Source organism: Salvelinus namaycush, chromosome 9 (genome assembly GCF_016432855.1).
Source record: "Salvelinus namaycush isolate Seneca chromosome 9, SaNama_1.0, whole genome shotgun sequence".
Classification (NCBI taxonomy): domain Eukaryota; kingdom Metazoa; phylum Chordata; class Actinopteri; order Salmoniformes; family Salmonidae; genus Salvelinus; species Salvelinus namaycush.
In genome coordinates, this window is record NC_052315.1 from 20,386,373 (window position 1) to 20,408,551 (window position 22,179).

The 22,179-nt window shown below is 43.9% G+C and overlaps 1 protein-coding gene across 1 annotated transcript in view; it reads left to right on the plus strand.

The window, feature by feature from the left end:
- LOC120053189 (A disintegrin and metalloproteinase with thrombospondin motifs 20-like) overlaps positions 1-22,179 on the plus strand; it is a 147,730-nt gene that overhangs the window by 79,102 nt on the left and 46,449 nt on the right. Inside the window, exons 12-16 of the mRNA XM_039000350.1 lie at positions 5,155-5,300; positions 13,032-13,213; positions 14,492-14,628; positions 15,057-15,174; positions 18,373-18,468. Of these exons, the coding sequence (XP_038856278.1) occupies positions 5,155-5,300; positions 13,032-13,213; positions 14,492-14,628; positions 15,057-15,174; positions 18,373-18,468 (679 nt within the window). The remainder of the gene's footprint in view (positions 1-5,154; positions 5,301-13,031; positions 13,214-14,491; positions 14,629-15,056; positions 15,175-18,372; positions 18,469-22,179) is intronic.

The following is a 22,179-nucleotide window of genomic DNA, read 5'->3' on the forward strand; positions in this document are numbered from 1 at the left end:
TGGAAATAACACACATAGAACAGATCTACCGCTTCTTAGACTTGCTTTCAATGAGAATGACAGATCTATAACTCACATTTCTATTTGAATTTGGTCGGGTCGCCCCAAAAAGTTACCTATTGCAGCTTTAACAGAGAGGTCAGTTTTCTGGGTGACCTGAATATTAACTGGTTTTCATCAAGCTGTCCGCTCAAAAGGAAGATGCTCATTGTAACCAGTGCCTGTAATCTGGTTCAGGTTATTAATCAACCTACCAGGGTGTTTACAAACAGTACAGGAACTATATCATCCATGTGTGTTGATCACATGTTTACCAATCCTGCAGAACTCTGCTTTAAAGCTGTATCCATACCCATTGGATGTACTGACCACAATATAGTGGCCATTCTAGAAAAGCCAGTTCTAAATTCTGGGCCTGAAAATGTTCTGTACTGATTCCTACACTGAGTAGAAACACCTGCTCTTATCATGACATAAACTGACCAGGTGAAGCTATGATCCCTTATTGATGTCACTTGTTAAATCAGTGTAGATGAAGGGGAGGAGACAGGTTAAATAATGATTTTTAAGCCTTGAGACAATTGAGATGTGTTCCATTCAGAGAGTGAATGAGCAAGACAAAATATTTAAGTGCCTTTGAACAGGGTATGGTAGTAGATGCTAGGCGCAGCGGTTTGTGTCAAGAACTGCATCGTTGCTGGGTTTTTCATGCTCAACAGTTTCCCATGTGTATTAACAATGGTCTGTCATCCAAAGGACATCCAACCAACTTGACACAACTGTGGGAAGCATTGGAGTCAACATGGGCCAGCAACCCTGTGGAACGCTTTCGACACCTTGTAGAGGTCATGCCCCGGCAAATTGAGGCTGTTCTGAGGGCAAAAGGGGGTGCAACTCAATATTAGGAAGCCGTTCCTAATTCGTTTGTACACTAAGTGTATGTTGAAGATACCAAACATATTTGTTGGTCTAACGTGTAATGAGGAGCATCCAGATGCTGGACTTGATACATTTATGAAATTGTTTATTTCAGTTATTGATAAGCATGCATGTATTAAGAAACTGACTGTTAGAACTGTTAAAGCCCCGTGGATTGATAAGGAAAGCTGTATGGTTGAGAGGGACGAGGCAAAAGGTGTAGTGAATAAGTCTGGCTGCAAATTTACTGTCTATTTAGAAATTATGTGACTAATCTGAACAACAAAAATAAGAAATCATATTATGAAACCAAGATAAATGACATAAAGTATGATGGAAAAAAGCTTTGGAATGCTTTGAATGAAATGATGGGCAGAAAGACTAATTCAACTTCTTTCATTGAATCAGATGTCTCATTTATCACAAAGTCTTTAAATTTTGCCAATCACTATTTAATTGGCAACATAGGCAAACTTAGGCATGAAATACCAACAACAAACTGTGAGCTGTCATATTATTGCATAAAATACCTAATTATGAAAGAAAGCCATGTCATTTTGAATTCTGTAAAGTTGGTGTGGGTGAGGTGTTGTCAGTACCACCTTGTATTGACAAATTAGATGGAAAGCTACTGAGAATGGTAGTGGCTATATTGTCACTCCAATTTGTCATATGTTTAATCTGAGTCTGGAGAATAATGTTTGTCCTCAGACCTGGAGGGAAGCTAAAGTCATTCTGCTACCCAAGAATGGTAAAACACCCTTTGGTCGGCTGTTAGAACCAGTAATCAGCTTGCTGCCGACTCTTAGCAGACTTTTGAAAAACATTGTGTTTGACCAGATACAATGCTATTTCTTTGTAAACAAATGAACAACAGACTTTCAGCATGATTAAAGAGAAGGGCGCTCAACGTGTACTGCACTGACACAAATTACTGATGATTGGTTTAAAGACATTGATAAGAAGATTGTGGGAGCTGTACTGTTAGATTTCAGTGCAGCCTTTGATATTATTGACCATAACCTGTTGTTGAAAAAACATACGTGTTATGGCTTTTCAACTTCTGCCATACTGTGGATTCAGAGCTCTCTATCTAATAGAGCACATAGGGTTTTCTTTAATGGAAGCTTCTCTAATGTTAAACATGTAAAGTGTGGTGTACTGCAGGACAGCTTTCTTGGCCCTCTACTCTTTTCTATTTGTACTAATGATCTGCCACTGGCATTAAACAAAGCCTGTGTGTCTATGTATGCTGATCATTCAACCCTATACGCTTCTGCAACCACAGCTAGAGAAGTCACTGCAACCCTCAACAAAGAGTTGCGGTCAGTTTTAGAATGGGTGGCCAGTAATAAACTGGTGCTCTAAAACTAAGAGCATTGTATTTTGTACAATCATTCCCTAAGTTCTAGACCTCAGCTGAATCTCATAATGAATAATGTGACTGTTGAGCAAGTTGAGGAGACTAAATTACTTGGTGTTACCTTGGATTGTAAACTGTCATGATCAAAACATATTGATTCAATGGTTGTAAATATGGGCAGAGGTCTGTCTATTATAAAGAGATGCTCTGTTTTTTGACACCACACTACACAAAGTCCTGCAGGCTCTAGTTTTATCTTATCTTGATTATTGCCCAGTCATATTGTTAAGTGCTGCAAAGAAAGACCTAGAAAAACTGCAGCTGGCCCAGAACAGAGCGGCACATATGGCTCTTCACGATAATCAGGGGGCTAATATCAATACTATGCATGCCAGTCTCTCTTGGCTAAAAGTTGAGGAGAAACTGACTGCATTACTTCTTCTTTTTATAAGAAATATTGTGTTCAATTCCAAATTGTTTGCATAGTCAACTTACACTCTCTCTCTCTCTCTCTCTCTCTCTCTCGGAGGACCTGAGCCCTAGGACCATACGTCAGGACTACCGGGCATGATGACTCCTTGCTGTCCCCAGTCCACCTGGCCTTGCTGCTATTCCAGTTTCAACTGTTCTGCCTGCGGTTATGGAACCGCCACCTGTCCCAGACCTGCTGTTTTCAACTCTTAATGATCGGCTATGAAAAGCCAACTGAAAATTATTCATGATTATTATTTGACCATGCTTGTCACTTATGAACATTTTGAACATCTTGGCATAGTTCTGTTATAATCTCCACCCGGCACAGCCAGAAGAGGACTGGCCACCCCTCATAGCCTGGTTCCTCTCTAGGTTTCTTCCTAGGTTTTGGCCTTTCTAGGGAGTTTTTCCTAGCCACCGTGCTTCTACACCTGCATTGCTTGCTGTTTGGGGTTTTAGGCTGGGTTTCTGTACAGCACTTCGAGATATTAGCTGATGTACGAAGGGCTATATAAAATAAACTTGATTTGATTTGATTTGATTTACACACAACTCTGACACACACAATTACCCCACCCAGACATGCCACCAGGGGTCTTTTCACAGTCCCCAAATTCAAGAAAACAATTCAATTTAAGAAAACGTACGATTGCTCAGGTGAACAGCAAACCTGGTTTAAAAAAACAGATAAAGCAACACCTCACGGCACAACGCCTCTCCCCTATTTGACGTAGATATTTTGTGTGTACAGTATGTGCTGATATGTAGGCTATGTGTGACATTTTAAATGTACGTAGTTCTGTCCTTGAGCTGTTCTTGTCTATTAATGTTCTGTATTATGTCATGTTTCATGTTTTGTGTGGAACACAGGAACAGCTAATGGAGATCCTAAAAAATACCAATACAGTTGAGTGGAAAATGGAGATTGCAAAGACTTGGCCTTCTGCGTGACGGCTGAACATGCAGATGGAACTGCATCCATACATATTACATACCACTGAAGATAGTTAAGACATGTACAATAAAAGCAGCGTAACAGCCTCCTTTCTGAGTGTGCCCAGTGTGCTGCGGTTTGGTCACATGGTTTCTGTCTGAATGGGGAGAAAGGCAAAGTTCTGCTGATTTCAAGCCAGTAATGAGCTGTGTTATCCTGTTATCACAACTCTAGGGTTTCTTTTATCACCACCGTGCCACCGCTTCCCGTGTCTGTGTGCCCGGACGACGGGCTGCCTGCCTGCCGCTGTGCACCCAGACAGACGCCGTCTTGTCCCGCATTCTTTCTCTGAAAAGGACCCTCCTGCTATCTTCTCCATGGAGGCAGAGATTTGGTTACACAGACAGAGCTAAATAGTCTGCCATGCCTGCTTTATGAAAGCATTGTTAGGTCTACCACTTCTTGGCAGGGGTTGGTTGGTAAGTCCTATACCTAGGCAGTAACATGCAGAGTGTCTTCCGTTCATACCACACTGTCTTCATGCACACTTAGCTCATCCGAAAAAGCTTATGAATCAGCGTGAATGGATAACATATATATGGCAATGTAGTGTGATAAACCCGATGACTGTTTCTTCCTCCCCTATGCTTTTCATTAAGCAGCTCTTTCCTCTGAGATTGGTCCATAGGGTCACTTTCAAGATCCAGCTCTGCTGATGAAAGAATGCCCTAGTCATCACAGGCTCAGGCGGCATCTTAAATGACACCCTATTCCCTACATAGTGCACTACTATTGACCAGAGCCCTATGGGAACTAAAGGGAATAGGGTGCCATTTGGAGTGCCCACTTACATAGTTTGGCGGAATAACTAGCTGTCCACACAAGAGGGGGCGTGTGACACCAGCAGAGCAGGAATTCAACAGGAGAGGACCTAGCTTAGCTCATTGAGAGGAAACAGCCAAACGTATTTGAAGATGTATTGGCTCTGGTTCCTCTAACTGGCACTGTCATCCCATTATCTCCTCCTCTTCCTTCATCCCTCCCCATGCAGTAGGCTAGTCGTTGGTCCGGGGCGGGGGCCCAACAGACCCCATCCCTACAGCTGCATGGGGAACTTGGAAGCATTCCTCTGGGGTAAATAATAGCCGGATTAGCATCCTCTTGTTTACTTTTAGGAGATAGTCTTACATTTAAAAAGAGGATTAGGGAAGGAGGGACAAAACTCCCAGCTGTGATCGCTGCTTGCGCTAAATCGGAAACTCCACCAACCGGAGCTGAGTTGACACTCTTGAACTGGGGTGTGTTGGTTGGGATTGTGATGAGTGATGATGTCACACTCTTTAAGAGGATCCCCTGTGTGTGTATGTGTTTTCAAGTTTGAAATTCAAGTTTCAGTTTTATTTTCCATCGTGAATACGTTAGAATACATTGGAAATATTACCACTTAAACTGTCTCTCTGTGCAGCACTGCAGACATGGGAAGTGTGTGAACAAGGAGCTGGACCTGCGGCAGGTCCATGGGGAGTGGGGCCCCTGGGGGCACTACAGTGTCTGTTCCAGGACCTGTGGAGGAGGCACCAGGAGTACCTCCAGAGACTGCAACAACCCTGAGTAAGACTCTGATTCTGATTAGTGCAAAACACCAGGAGACTTCAACACACCTAACTAATCAGCCAAAACACACCAGGAGACTGCTACAAAACTGAGTTAGATCAAGTCTTAGTCTAATTAAGCCAAATTAAGTCAAAACACACCAGGAGTAGCCAGTCAAAGCAATAACACACACCTTGAGTAAGGGCTCTGATTAGTCAAAACAAACCAGGAGTAACAGTCAAAACAATGCTACACATGAGTAACAGTCAAAACAATACAACACCTGAGTAACAGTCAAAACAATCCTACACCTGAGTAACAGTCAAAACAATGCTACAGCTGAGTAACAGTCAAAACAATGCTACACCTGAGTAACAGTCAAAACAATACAACACCTGAGTAACAGTCAAAACAATGCTACACCTGAGTAACAGTCAAAACAATGCTATACCTGAGTAACAGTCAAAACAATGCTACAGCTGAGTAACAGTCAAAACAATGCTACACCTGAGTAACAGTCAAAACAATACAAGACCTGAGTAACAGTCAAAACAATGCTACACCTGAGTAACAGTCAAAACAATGATATACCTGAGTAACAGTCAAAACAATCCTACACCTGAGTAACAGTCAAAACAATGCTACACCTGAGTAACAGTCAAAACAATGCTACACCTGAGTAACAGTCAAAACAATGCTACAGCTGAGTAACAGTCAAAACAATGCTACACCTGAGTAACAGGCAAAACAATACAACACCTGAGTAACAGTCAAAACAATGCTACACCTGAGTAACAGTCAAAACAATGCTACACCTGAGTAACAGTCAAAACAATACAACACCTGAGTAACAGTCAAAACAATGCTACACCTGAGTAACAGGCAAAACAATACAACACCTGAGTAACAGTCAAAACAATGCTACACCTGAGTAACAGTCAAAACAATGCTACGCCTGAGTAACAGTCAAAACAATACAACACCTGAGTAACAGTCAAAACAATACAACACCTGAGTAACAGTCAAAACAATACAACACCTGAGTAACAGTCAAACAATACAACACCTGAGTAACAGTCAAAACAATGCTACAGCTGAGTAACAGTCAAAACAATGCTACAGCTGAGTAACAGTCAAAACAATGCTACACCTGAGTAACAGTCAAAACAATACAACACGTGAGTAACAGTCAAAACAATGCTACACCTGAGTAACAGTCAAAACAATACAACACCTGAGTAACAGTCAAAACAATGCTACACCTGAGTAACAGTCAAAACAATGCTACACCTGAGTAACAGTCAAAACAATACAACACGTGAGTAACAGTCAAAACAATACAACACCTGAGTAACAGTCAAAACAATGCTACACCTGAGTAACAGTCAAAACAATGCTACACCTGAGTAACAGTCAAAACAATGCTACACCGGAGTAACAGTCAAAACAATAAACCCCTGAGTAACAGTCAAGACAATACAACACCTGAGTAACAGTCAAAACAATACAACACCTGAGTAACAGTCAAAACAATGCTATACCTGAGTAACAGTCAAAACAATGCTACACCTGAGTAACAGTCAAAACAATGCTACAGCTGAGTAACTGTCAAAACAATGCTACACCTGAGTAACAGTCAAAACAATACAACACCTGAGTAACAGTCAAAACAATGCTACACCTGAGTAACAGTCAAAACAATGTGTAACGGCTGCTCTCCTCCTCTTCGTCTGAAGAGGAGAAGCATGGGTCGGACCAATACGCATCGAGGTATGCAGTCATAATGAATTTATTTAAATGATAGACAAACACGAAACACTTGAGAATTTACAAAATAACAAACGCAGTCAACAGACCTGAACAAACGAACTTACATGACACGAAGAACGCACGAACAGGAAAATAGACTACACAAAAACCGAACAAACAAACATACCGAAACAGTCCCGTGTGGCGCAACATACACAGACACGGAAGACAACCACCCACAAACAAACAATGTGACACCACCTACCTTAATATGATTCTCAATCAGAGGAGATGAAAACCACCTGCCTCTAATTGAGAACCATATCAGGTACCCATTAAACCAACATAGAAACACAAAACATAGACTGCCCACCCAAACTCACGTCCTGACCAACTAACACATACAAAACTAACAGAAAACAGGTCAGGAACGTGACATAACCCCCCCCCTTAAGGTGCGAACTCCGGGCGCACCAGCACAAAGTCTAGGGGAGGGTCTGGGTGGGCATCTGACCACGGTGGTGGCTCAGGTTCTGGGCGAGGTCCCCACCCCACCATAGTCAATCCCATCTTACGTCTCCCCCTCCGATTGACCACCCTCCTATTACACCCACTTAATTTACAGGGTAACATCAAAATAAGGGGCAGCACCGGGACAAGGGGCAGCACCGGGATAAGGTAACTCAGGACAGAGAGGTAGGTCAGGATAGAGAGGTAGCTCAGGATAGAGGGGCAACTCCGGGCTGAAGGGCAGCTCCGGACAGAGAGACAGCTCTGGACTGAGGGGCAGTTCAGGATTAATGGCAGCTCTGGGCTGAGGGGCAGCTCATGGCTGGCTGACGGCTCTGGACGCTCATGGCTGGCTGACGGCTCTGGACGCTCATGGCTGGCTGACGGCTCTGGACGCTCATGGCTGGCTGACGGCTCTGGACGCTCATGGCTGGCTGACGGCTCTGGACGCTCATGGCTGGCTGACGGCTCTGGACGCTCATGGCTGGCTGACGGCTCTGGACGCTCATGGCTCGCTGACGGCTCTGGACGCTCATGGCTCGCTGGCGGCTCTGGCAGATCCTGTCTGGTTGGCGGCTCTGGCAGATCCTGTCTGGTTGGCGGCTCTGGCAGATCCTGTCTGGTTGGCGGCTCTGGCAGATCCTGTCTGGTTGGCGGCTCTGGCAGATCCTGTCTGGTTGGCGGCTCTGGCAGATCCTGTCTGGTTGGCGGCTCTGGCAGATCCTGTCTGGTGAATGGCTCTAGCGGCTCCTGACTGACTAACGGCTCTGACGGCTCGGGACAGACGGGCGGCTCTAATGGCTCGGGACAGACGGATGGCTCAGACGGCACTGGGCAGACGGATGGCTCAGATAGCGCTGGGGAGACGGATGGCTCAGATGGCGCTGGGGAGACGGATGGCTCAGATGGCGCTGGGGAGACGGATGGCTCAGATGGCGCTGGGGAGACGGATGGCTCAGATGGCGCTGGGGAGACGAATGGCTCTGGCCGGATGAGGCGCACTGTAGGCCTGGTGCGTGGTGCCGGAACTGGAGGCACCGGGCTAAGGACACGCACCTTCAGGCTAGTGCGGGGAGCAGGGACAGGGCACACTGACCTCTCGAAGCGCACTATAGGCCTGGTGCGTGGTACCGGCACTGGTGGTACCGGGCTAAGGGCACGCACCTCAGGGCGAGTGCGGGGAGAAGGAACAGTGCGTACAGGGCTCTGGAGACGCACAGGTGGCTTAGTGCGTGGTGCCGGAACTGGAGGCACTGGGCTGGAGACACGCACCATAGGGAGAGTGCGTGGAGGAGGAACAGGGCTCTGGAAACGCACTGGAAGCCTGGTGCGTGGTGTAGGCACTGGTGGTACTAGGCTGGGGCGGGGAGGTGGCGCCGGAAATACCGGACCGTGCAGGCGTACTGGCTCCCTTGAGCATTGAGCCTGCCCAACCTTACCTGGTTGAATGCTCCCCGTCGCCCGACCAGTGCGGGGAGGTGGAATAACCCGCACTGGGCTATGTAGGCGAACCGGGGACACCATGCGTAAGGCTGGTGCCATGTAAGCCGGCCCGAGGAGACGTACTGGTGGCCAGATATGTAGGGCCGGCTTCATGACATCCGGCTCAACGCTCAATCTAGCCCTACCAGTGCGGGGAGGTGGAATAACCCGCACCGGGCTATGAACACGTACAGGAGACACCGTGCGCTCTACTGCGTAACACGGTGTCTGCCCGTACTCCCGCTCTCCACGGTTAGCCTGGGAAGTGGGCGCAGGTCTCCTACCTGCCCTTGGCCCACTACCTCTTAGCCCCCCCCCAAGAAATTTTTGGGGTTTCTTCGCGGGCTTCCAGCCACGTCTCCTTGCTGCCTCCTCATACCACCGCTCCTGGGCTGTGGCTGCCTCCTTCCACTCACGAGAGTGGCGATATTCTCCAGTTTGCGCCCAGGGTCCCTTTCCGTCCAGTATTTCCTCCCATGTCCAGAAATCCTCCTTATTCCTGTAATCCTGTGTTTGTAGTTGCTGCTTTTTCCCTCGTTGCTTGATCCTTTGTTGGTGGGTGGTTCTGTAACGGCTGCTCTCCTCCTCTTCGTCTGAAGAGGAGAAGCATGGGTCGGACCAATACGCATCGAGGTATGCAGTCATAATGAATTTATTTAAATGATAGACAAACACGAAACACTTGAGAATTTACAAAATAACAAACGCAGTCAACAGACCTGAACAAACAAACTTACATGACACGAAGAACGCACGAACAGGAAAATAGACTACACAATAACCGAACGAACAAACATACCGAAACAGTCCCGTGTGGCGCAACATACACAGACACGGAAGACAACCACCCACAAACAAACAATGTGACACCACCTACCTTAATATGATTCTCAATCAGAGGAGATGAAAACCACCTGCCTCTAATTGAGAACCATATCAGGTACCCATTAAACCAACATAGAAACACAAAACATAGACTGCCCACCCAAACTCACGTCCTGACCAACTAACACATACAAAACTAACAGAAAACAGGTCAGGAACGTGACACAATGCTACACCTGAGTAACAGTCAAAACAATACAACACCTGAGTAACAGTCAAAACAATGCTACACCTGAGTAACAGTCAAAACAATGATATACCTGAGTAACAGTCAAACAATACAACACCTGAGTAACAGTCAAAACAATGCTACAGCTGAGTAACAGTCAAAACAATACAACACCTGAGTAACAGTCAAAACAATACAACACGTGAGTAACAGTCAAAACAATGCTACACCTGAGTAACAGTCAAAACAATACAACACCTGAGTAACAGTCAAAACAATGCTACACCTGAATAACAGTCAAAACAATGTTACACCGGAGTAACAGTCAAAACAATAAAACCCTGAGTAACAGTCAAGACAATACAACACCTGAGTAACAGTCAAAACAATACAACACCTGGGTAACAGTCAAAACAATGCTACACCTGAGTAACAGTCAAAACAATGCTACACCTGAGTAGCAGTCAAAACAATGCTACAGCTGAGTAACAGTCAAAACAATGCTACACCTGAGTAACAGTCAAAACAATGCTACACCTGAGTAACAGTCAAAACAATACAACACCTGAGTAACAGTCAAAACAATGCTACACCTGAGTAACAGTCAAAACAATACAACACCTGAGTAACAGTCAAAACAATGCTATACCTGAGTAACAGTCAAAGCAATGCTACACCTGAGTAACAGTCAAAACAATACAACACCTGGGTAACAGTCAAAACAATGCTACACCTGAGTAACAGTCAAAACAATGCTACACCTGAGTAACAGTCAAAACAATACAACACCTGAGTAACAGTCAAAACAATGCTACACCTGAGTAACAGTCAAAACAATACAACACCTGAGTAACAGTCAAAACAATACAACACCTGAGTAACAGTCAAAACAATACAACACCTGAGTAACAGTCAAAACAATGCTACACCTGAGTAACAGTCAAACAATACAACACCTGAGTAACAGTCAAAACAATGCTACACCTGAGTAACAGTCAAAACAATGCTACACCTGAGTAACAGTCAAAACAATGCTACACCTGAGTAACAGTCAAAACAATGCTACACCTGAGTAACAGTCAAAACAATACAACACCTGAGTAACAGTCAAAACTATACAACACCTGAGTAACAGTCAAAACAATACAACACCTGAGTAACAGTCAAAACAATACAACACCTGAGTAACAGTCAAAACAATGCAACACCTGAGTAACAGTCAAAACAATACAACACCTGAGTAACAGTCAAAACAATGCAACACCTGAGTAAGAGTCAAAACAATACAACACCTGAGTAACAGTCAAAACAATGCTACACCTGAGTAACAGTCAAAACAATACAACACCTGAGTAACAGTCAAACAATACAACACCTGAGTAACAGTCAACCAATACAACACCCGAGTAACAGTCAAAACAATACAACACCTGAGTAACAGTCAAACTATACAACACCTGAGTAACAGTCAAAACAATGCAACACCTGAGTAACAGTCAAACAATACAACACCTGAGTAACAGTCAAAACAATACAACACCTGAGTAACAGTCAAAACAATACAACACCTGAGTAACAGTCAAAACAATGCTACACCTGAGTAACAGTCAAAACAATACAACACCTGAGTAACAGTCAAACAATACAACACCTGAGTAACAGTCAAACAATACAACACCTGAGTAACAGTCAAAACAATACAACACCTGAGTAACAGTCAAAACAATGCTACACCTGAGTAACAGTCAAAACAATGCTACACCTGAGTAACAGTCAAAACAATGCTACACCTGAGTAACAGTCAAAACAATACAACACCTGAGTAACAGTCAAAACAATACAACACCTGAGTAACAGTCAAAACAATGCTACACCTGAGTAACAGTCAAAACAATACAACACCTGAGTAACAGTCAAAATAATGCTACACCTGAGTAACAGTCAAAACAATACAACACCTGAGTAACAGTCAAAACAATGCTACACCTGAGTAACAGTCAAAACAATGCTACACCTGAGTAACAGTCAAAACAATACAACACCTGAGTAACAGTCAAAACAATGCTACACCTGAGTAACAGTCAAAACAATGCTACACCTGAGTAACAGTCAAAACAATGCTACACCTGAGTAACAGTCAAAACAATACAACACCTGAGTAACAGTCAAAACAATACAACACCTGAGTAACAGTCAAAACAATACAACACCTGAGTAACAGTCAAAACAATGCTACACCTGAGTAACAGTCAAAACAATGCTACACCTGAGTAACAGTCAAAACAATGCTACACCTGAGTAACAGTCAAAACAATACAACACCTGAGTAACAGTCAAAACAATACAACACCTGAGTAACAGTCAAAACAATACAACACCTGAGTAACAGTCAAAACAATACAACACCTGAGTAACAGTCAAACAATACAACACCTGAGTAACAGTCAAAACAATGCTACACCTGAGTAACAGTCAAAACAATACAACACCTGAGTAACAGTCAAAACAATGCTACACCTGAGTAACAGTCAAAACAATACAACACCTGAGTAACAGTCAAAACAATGCTACACCTGAGTAACAGTCAAAACAATACAACACCTGAGTAACAGTCAAACAATACAACACCTGAGTAACAGTCAAAACAATGCTACACCTGAGTAACAGTCAAAACAATGCTACACCTGAGTAACAGTCAAAACAATACAACACTTGAGTAACAGTCAAAACAATGCTACACCTGAGTAACAGTCAAAACAATACAACACCTGAGTAACAGTCAAAACAATACAACACCTGAGTAACAGTCAAAACAATGCTACACCTGAGTAAGAAAGAATAACAAACAAAGCCTGAGGACATACTTGGCAAAACACATTTCAATCAAAGAGTCAAAGCCTCTGTGAATGTCAGTCATGTTTTAATCAAGTTATTTTGCTGTAATGTTTCTTCAGGCCCCGGAATGGAGGAAAGTTCTGCGTGGGTCGAAGGATGAAGTTCCGGTCCTGCAACACTGAGCCGTGTCCCCGAGGACGGAGAGACTTCCGCGAGGAGCAGTGCTCTCAGTTCGACGGCAAGCACTTCAACATCAACGGTCTACCTCCCACCGTCCGCTGGGTGCCCAAGTACAGTGGTAGTGAGTACCCTCTATTGTAAAGTGTCTTTGAGTCCTTTAAAAGTGCTACCATATATAAAACTCCATGTATTATTAGTGGGAGTACTCACTGTACTAGTAGTTAAACCATGATAACACCAAGCCTCTATGATAACAGTTGATAACATTACATTATAGCATTCTACTACCCTATACCCTACCCTATACTACACCTATAGACACCTCTTGATGCTCCCTCACAGAGCTCAAAGAACCAGACTTCAACTGTCAGAATGTCCACCATGCCTAATTGAGGGCTAGGTGGGGTTAAGGTGTCAATATTATTTTGAATGACGTAAAACATGGCTCTGGTTCTTCTGTCTCCTTACCCCACTCCCCATTGTGTCCTGGTAGGTAGATAACTGTACTGTTGGCTTTTGGCTCAGTACAGGCAAATTCTGTCAGTGTGTTTTCCCTCAATGCTCTGCATAGTCATGATAGGAACAGACATGAAAAATGTACAGAGTAATCAACACTTGAGAAGCATACAGTACTAAAATATATGCTCCTGGATAGCTTCCCTCTTCTATACCTCACGCATTGTAATAATTATAGTGATGGCTTGCACAGTTGAACGAGTTGCCATTTGGCAAAGGAGACAGGGCTTTAGCGCAGGGTTTAAGATTTGGAAGAAGTAACCGCGAGCTATCACAATACAATGTTATACAAGCACACTGACCAAGCACACTGACCAAGCACACTGACCAAGCACACTGACCAAGCACACTGACCAAGCACACTGACCAAGCACAGAGGCCAAAATGGTGTCAAACAGAATGGGGATTTTTCTGAACAACTGATACAAATGCAGTTATTTCAGCAAAGCTAACTGCTGACCCTTGCAAAAATGTTAACAGCTGTACTTTTGTAGAGAATTACATATTTTTGAGTTTGTAGACCTATTTTGTGAGGCCTTTTGCTAACTGTAGATTGTTGTTGTTGTTGCCATTATTATTGTTTTTGTTGTTATTTGACATTCATTATATCATGTCATGTAAAATGATTCATCCATAGCTTTGTCAGTATATATATATCACAGGAGGTTGGTGGCACCTTAATTGGGGAGGACGGGCTCGTGGTAATGGCTGGAGTGGAATAGGTGGAATGGTATCAAATACATCAAACACATGGTTTCCAATGGTTTCCAACACATTTACTCTGTTCCAGCCATTATTATGAGCCATCCTTCCCTCAGCAGCCTCCACTGATGTATATCTCACCATACAGTCATCTTCCAATGGGTGTGTTTTTCCTGTGTAGTTCTAATGAAGGATCGGTGCAAGCTCTTCTGTCGGGTTGCTGGGACGATGGCCTACTATCAGCTGAAGGATCGTGTCATCGACGGCACGCCGTGTGGCCCAGACACCTACGATATCTGTGTTCAAGGCCTCTGTCGGGTAACTGTACTCCCTAACATCATACTGTGTATCAAACACAGCTAACTTACAAACTGATATATGTTCTCTCAGATGTGTGTCTATATCAGCATATCACTAACAATGTTGTGACATACTGTATCAGAGTATGTACACACACACACACACACACACACACACACACACACACACACACACACACACACACACACACACACACACACACACACACACACACACACACACACACACACACACACACACACACACACACAGAAACAGAGAAAGCTTTAGTTTTGCGGTGTTGGATTGAGTATATAAACGTCTATTTTTAGTGCAGGATTGTGACCACTGATGATTGACATAGCCCTTGGTGTGACCCCCTGTCTGATTGGTGTGTCTCTGTGTGACCCCTTGTCTGATTGGTGTGTCTCTGTCTGTTTTAACAGCAAGCAGGCTGTGATCATGTGTTGAACTCCAAGGCGAAAAATGACAAGTGTGGAGTGTGTGGAGGGGACAACTCCTCCTGCAAAACCCTTGCTGGGACCTTCAACGATGCTGAGTATGGTAAGCCTGGCTGCCTTTCTCTTCTTTCCCTCTATTCCAAAGTACGTTAGCAGGTATTGCACACTGTTTACAACAACAACTGTCTATGAACAGTTGAAATGCAATATACAAAGTACATAAAGATTTGTGCTATGCTAAACTTGCTAAACTAATTGACACTTGGACAATGCACAAATGACAACAGAATTATGACACAACTTTTGGATGCTAGTGAAGGGAGTGAACATTTTCCTTTTGCTTTGGGACAATGCTTTGCATAATGGATATCCTGAATAAGTCTCCAAAACCTGTTGAAAACCTCAGTAAACTCTAGAAGTTCTCAAACTTAACTCCGACCCAGCGTGACCCCCTTGAACTCATGATTAGTATGATGTCTCTTCCCGGGCCAAGCACTGATTACATCAAATCCCCTTCAAGTCTGAGCTGCAAAATAACAAAATAAATTAGCATAAATGGTTGTGAATTTGGCTCAATATTTACTCAATATTTATTTTGCTATTTGCTTCTCTTCATCTCTCATCCTCTATCTGTCCATTCCTCTGCTTGTGTTTCTACTGAGGAGTCCCAGGCCAAGCATGTGCAGCCAGACCAAGCTTAGACCAGGATGACATGAATGGGAACTCAGCCCAGCCAGGATATCTCTGGTCCAGCATGGTCCACTCCTCTCTCTCCTCTCCCTCTCTTCATCTTCTCCCTCTCTCTCTCTTCTCTCTCCTTCTCCCTCCCTCACCTCTCCCTCTCTCTTTCTCCCTTTCCCTCGACTCCTTCCTCTCCCTCTCCATCCTCCTCTCCCTGTCCATCTCCCTCTTTAGCCAGTTAACAGTGTAAACAGCTAAATGAGGAGAGGAGAGCCACTAACTCAGGGGTTTGAGGACCTCACCCAGAGCTGAGGAGACTCTGGACCCTGATAAAAGCACACTTCCTTTTTATAATAATAATGATTTGTTTTATTCATTTAGCTCCTTTACCCAGATCCCAAGCTGTAACGCTTAGACACATTGAAAGTTGAAGTAACCTATGGCTTACCCTTTGCTGTGTAACTAAATTAGCGTATGTACAGTAAAAAACATTTAGAACAGTGGTCTCCTAGTCTTCTTCTCCCTCGGTACAGTGCTGTGTGTCTGTCTGCCCGTCATGAGGTAGACCTCAGCTTTCCCAGGGTGCACCAGGGGTGTCTCTCCTGGAGGACTGTGTTTGCATTCCGCGGTCTCCCTGTGGTTGCGTTTAGATTGTGTGTGTGGTGAACGGTTGCATTGGGGGCTTCGAGGGTCTGTGGATGAGCTGTGGCTTTCTCTAAGGGGGACCTGGTCTGCGGTTTACACAGTTCACCCACTCCTTGTACTTATGTGCTTATTCTGTCTTCACTGGTTAGAGAGGGAATTTAACATGCTACTTAAAACCTAACAGCACAGAAGAGACATTTATGCTGCTGTTTTTTATCACTGGAGTTTTCTTATGGACATTCTTAAGCAATTGTTGTTTATCTTTTAGAATTTAGAGCAAAAAGTCAATTTTTTTGTTGTTGATGCTGTAAGACTGGAAGCTGCAGCCTTTTCTTGTGGTACCAGAGTGACTGTAGAATATAAGGGTTATGGGCTTATTCCTTTGACTACAAAGAAAATGCACTTCAATCAACAATAGTGACCACCGAACGTAGATTGAGTGATAAAGTGTGTGGTTGGCCGGTCGGTCGGTGTGACAAGACATAACCTTTACTAGTGCTGCCCCCGAGTGGCCCAGGCACTTCTCTCTCCCTTCTCCACTCACCCCCTTCTCTTTCCCCCTCTCACCCTCTTTTCATCCCCTATTTTCTCCTCCTCTCTCCCCTCTCTTTAATCCAGTTCTCTCCAGCCACTTTCTCCTCTGACTACTCTCCTCTCCCCTCCCTCCAATATCTCTGTTCTGACCCTCTCCCCTCACTCCAATATCTATTTTTTATATTTTTATAATGTAACCTTTATTTAACAATGACGGCCTATCCCGGCCAAACCCGGACGACGCTGGGCCAATTGTGTGCCGCCCTATGGGACTCACAATCACGGCCGGATGTGATACAGCCTGGAATCAAACCAGGGACTGTAGTGACGCTTCTAACACTGAGAGGCGGTGCCTTAGACCGCTGCGCCACTCGGGAACCCATCTCTGTTCAAACCCTCTCATTTCCCCTCAATCCCATATCTCTTTTTTAACCCTCTCCTCACCCCTCACTCCAATATCTCTGTTCTAACCCTCTCTTCTCCCCTCACTCCAATATCTCTCTTTTAACCCTCTCCTCTGCCCTCACTCCAATATCTCTGTTTAACCCTGTCCTCTCCCCTCACTCCAATATTTCTGTTTTAACCCTCTCCTCTCCCCCTACTCCAATATCTCTGTTCTAACCCTCTCCTCTCCTCTCACTCCAATATCTCTGTTCTAACCCTCTCCTCTCCTCTCACTCCAATATCTCTGTTCTAACCCTCTCCTCTTCCCTCACTCCAATATCTATGTTTTAACCCTAACCCTATCCTCTCCCCTCACTCCAATATCTATTTTTAACCCTCTCCTCACCCCTCACTCCAATATCTCTGTTTTAACCATCTCCTCTCCCCTCACTCCAATATCTCTGTTTTAACCCTCTCCTCTCCCCTCACTCTAATATCTCTGTTTTAACCCTCTCCTCTCCCATCACTCCAATATCTATGGTCTAACCCTGGCTCTCTCCTCTCCCCTCACTCCAATATCTCTGTTCTAACCCTCTCTTCACTCCAATATCTCTGTTTTAACCCTCTCCTCTCCCCTCGTTCTAATATCTCTGTCTTAACCCTCTCCTCTCACTTCTTTCCACCTCTCACCTCTTCTCTTTCATCTCCTGTTTTGTTTCTACTGTCTTCCTCCATCTTCTCTCTCACCGTTTCCCTCGCTCCTGCTCAGTCTCTCCTCTCCTCTTTCCTCTACCCATGTCGGCCTGTCATGGAACACAGACCCAGGGAAATTACAAGGCAAGCGCCGGGCCGGGGAAATAATTACATATTATTTTATGGGTGGGCCTCTCTCTCTCTCTCTCTCTCTCTCTCTCTCTCTCTCTCTCTCTCTCTCTCTCTCTCTCGCTCTCTCTCTCGCTCTCTCTCTCTCTCTCTCTCTCTCTCTCTCTCTCTCTCTCTCTCTCTCTCTCTCTCTCTCTCTCTCTCTCTCTCTCTCTCTCTCTCTCTCTCCATCCAGGTTACAACACAGTGGTGCGGATCCCTGCAGGAGCCACCAACATTGATATTAAACAGGTCAGCTACTCTGGGAAGTCGGAGGATGACAACTACCTCGGTGAGTTTTTGTGTGTGTGTGTGCGTGTGCGTGTGCGTGCGTGTGTGTGTGTGAGCATGAGTGATGCTGTCACTGCTTAGCCATGGTGCTTCACACCAGGCCAACTCACTCACAGCCAGTTTATGGCAAATTCTTTCTAGCTATAAAGGCTTTAAATATGTTTATTGGTGCCTCTTTAAATGGTGGGCACCATACAATAGGTCAATGTGTTTTCCCCCGCTCCTCTATCAAAGGGCAGCCATTGGTCAGAACATGGTTACCCACCCAGTGACCCCAGCTTTAGGGACAGGTTGTTTAGGAAGTGGGGTTAAAGGGGGTGAGGAAGTATGGACTAATACCAAACCACTAGTCGTTTATACCAGTCAGAATGTACAGTTGAAGTTGGAAGTTTACATACACTTAGGTTGGAGTCATTAAAACTAGTTTTTCAACCACTTCACAAATTTCTTGTTAAACTTCTTATGGCTGCATCCCGCTACCGGGATCGATATGACAACAGCCAGTGAAAGTGCAGGGCGCCAAATTCAAACAACAGAAATCTCATAATTAAAATTCCTCAAACATACATGTGTCTTATATCATTTTAAAGGTAATCTTGTTGTTAATCCCACCAAAGTGACCGATTTCAAATATGCTTTTCAGCGAAAGCACTACAAACGATTATGTTAGGTCACCACCAAACCACAATAAGCACAACCATTTTTCCAGCGAAAGATAGCAGTCAGAAAAAGCAGAAATAGAGATAAAATGAATCACTAACCTTTGATGATCTTCATCAGATGACACTCATAGGACTTCATGTTACACAATACATGCATGTTTTGTTTGATAAAGTTCATATTTATATCAAAAAATCTGAGTTTACATTGGCGCGTTACATTCACTAGTTGCAAAAACATCAAGTGATTTTGCATAGCCACATCGTTTCAACAGAAATACTCATCATAAATGTAGATGATAATATAAGTTATGCACATGGAATTATAGATATACCTCTCCTTAATGCAACCGCTGTGTCAGATTTCAAAAAAACTTTACGGAAAAAGCAAATCATGCAATAATCTGAGACGGCGCTCAGAACAATAGCCAAATTAGCCGCCATGTTGGAGTCAACAGAAACCAGAAAATACATGATAAATGTTTCCTTACCTTTGATGAACTTCATCAGAATGCAGTCCTAGGAATCCCAGGTCCACAATAAATGCTTGATTTGTTCGATAATGTCCGTTATTTATGTCCAATTAGCTACTTTGGTTAGCGTGTTTGGTAAACAATTCCAAAGTCACAAAGCGCGTCCACTATAACGTGATGAAATGTCCAAAAGTTCCATAACAGTCAGTAGAAACATGTCAAACGATGTACTGAATCAATCTTTAGAATGTTGTTAACATACATCTTGAATAACGTTCCAACCGGAGAATTAGATTGACTTCAGTTGAGCAATGGAACGTAGCTGCCTATCACGTGAACGCGCGTGGTCAAAGCATGGTCAGCTCGTGGCAGTGGTGACTAATTCCTGTCTCCTTCGGCCCCCCTTCACATTAGAGTCATCAGACAAAGTTCTATTGACTGTTGACATCTAGTGGAAGCTGTAGGAAGTGAAAACTCATCAATATCTCGCTGTAATTTCAATGAGAGCTTGGTTGAAAATCTGCCACCTCAGAAAAAATCCAAACAGGAAGTGGAACTTCTCAGGTTTTTGCCTGCCATATGAGTTCTGTTATACTCACAGACATAATTCAAACAGTTTTAGAAACTTCAGAGTGTTTTCTATCCAATAATAATAATAATATGCAAATATTAGCAACTATGACTGAGGAGCAGGCCGTTTACTCTGGGCACCTCTGTGCACCTTTCATCCAAGCTACTCAATTTTTTGGCAAATCAGTTAGGACATCTACTTTGTGCATGACACAAGTAATTTTTCCAACAATTGTTTACAGACAGATTATTTCACTTATAATTCACTGTATCACAATTCCAGTGGGTCAGAAGTTTACATAGGCTAAATTGACTGTGCCTTTAAACAGCTTGGAAAATTCCAGAAAAATATGTCATGTTTTTAGAAGCTTCTGACAGACTAATTGACATCATTTGAGTCCATTGGAGGTGTACCTGTGGATTTATGTCAAGGCCTACCTTCAAATTCAGTGCCTCTTTGCTTGACATCATGGGAAAATCAAAAGAAATCAGCCAAGACTTCAGAAGACAAATTGTAGACCTCCACAAGTCTGGTTCATCCTTGGGTTGGGAGCAATTTCCAAACGCCTGAAGGTACCACGTTCATCTGTACAAACAATAGTACGCAAGTATAAACACCATGGGACCACGCAGCTGTCATACCGCTCAGGAAGGAGACGCGTTCTGTCTCCTAGAGATGAACGTACTTTCGTGCGAAAAGTGCAAATCAATCCCAGAACAACAGCAAAGGACATTGTGAAGATTCTGGAGGAAACAAGTACAAAAGTATCTATATCCACAGTAAAACGAGTCCTATATCGACATAACCTGAAAGGGCGCTCAGCAAGGAAGAAGCCACTGCTCCAAAACCGCCATAAAAAAAAACAGACTACGGTTTGCAACAAAAAAGATCGTACTTCTTGGAGAAATGTCCTCTGGTCTGATGAAACAAAAATAGAACTTATTGGCCACAAGGACCATCGTTATGTTTGGAGGAAAAAGGGGGAGGCTTGCAAGCCGAAGAACACCATCCCAACCGTGAAGCACGGGGGTGGCAGCATCATGTTGTGGGGGTGGTTTGCTGCAGGAGGGACTGGTGCACTTCACAAAATAGATGGCATCAAGAGGGAGGAAAATTATGTAGATATATTGAAGCAACATCTCAAGACATCAGTCAGGAAGTTGAAACTTGGTCGCAAATGGGTCTTCCAAATGGACAATGATCCCCAAGCATATTTCCAAAGTTGTGGCAAAATGGCTTAAGGACAACAAAGTCAAGGTATTGGAGTGGCCATTACAAAGCCCTGACCCCAATCCTATAGAAAAGTTGTGGGCAGAACTGAAAAAGCATGTGCGAGCAAGGAGGCCTACAAACCTGACTCAGTTACACCAGCTATGTCAGGAGTAATGGGCCAAAATTCACCCAACTTATTGTGGGAAGCTTGTGGAAGGCTACCCGAAATGTTTGACCCAGTTGAACAATTTAAAGGCAATGCTACCAAATACTAATTGAGTGTAAACTTCTGACCCACTGGGAATGTAATGAAAGTAATTTTCTCTTCTGTTATTCTGACATTTTACATTCTTACTAGGATTAAATGTCAGGAATTGTGAAAAACTGAGTTTTTATGTATTTGGCTAAGGTGTATGTAAACTTCCGACTTCAACTGTATATGGAGGAAGCATGGCGGGGCCCGGAGCCAAATGGGCCAGAGGATAAGGGATAGCTGGGAAAGCAAACAGTGTGTCAGAATGAGAGGAAGCTGAATGTGTGTAGAAAAGGTGTTAATTAGAGCCATGTGTAGCCAGGCCAGATGAAAGTGGATAGGGGCTGGGTGAGATGGGCAATGGCTTTGTTTGTGTATGTGTGTTAGCCAATGCATTTTTCTCACTGCTGGAGGGTGCAGGTGATGACTGCCAGAAGAGGTGTTTTTGTCATTGGCCATCACACACCACACACACAGGCAGTCAGGGGTTAAAGAGGACTAGCTGGGGTCCTCTTCTGGTAGTGTACAGACTTGAATGTGAACA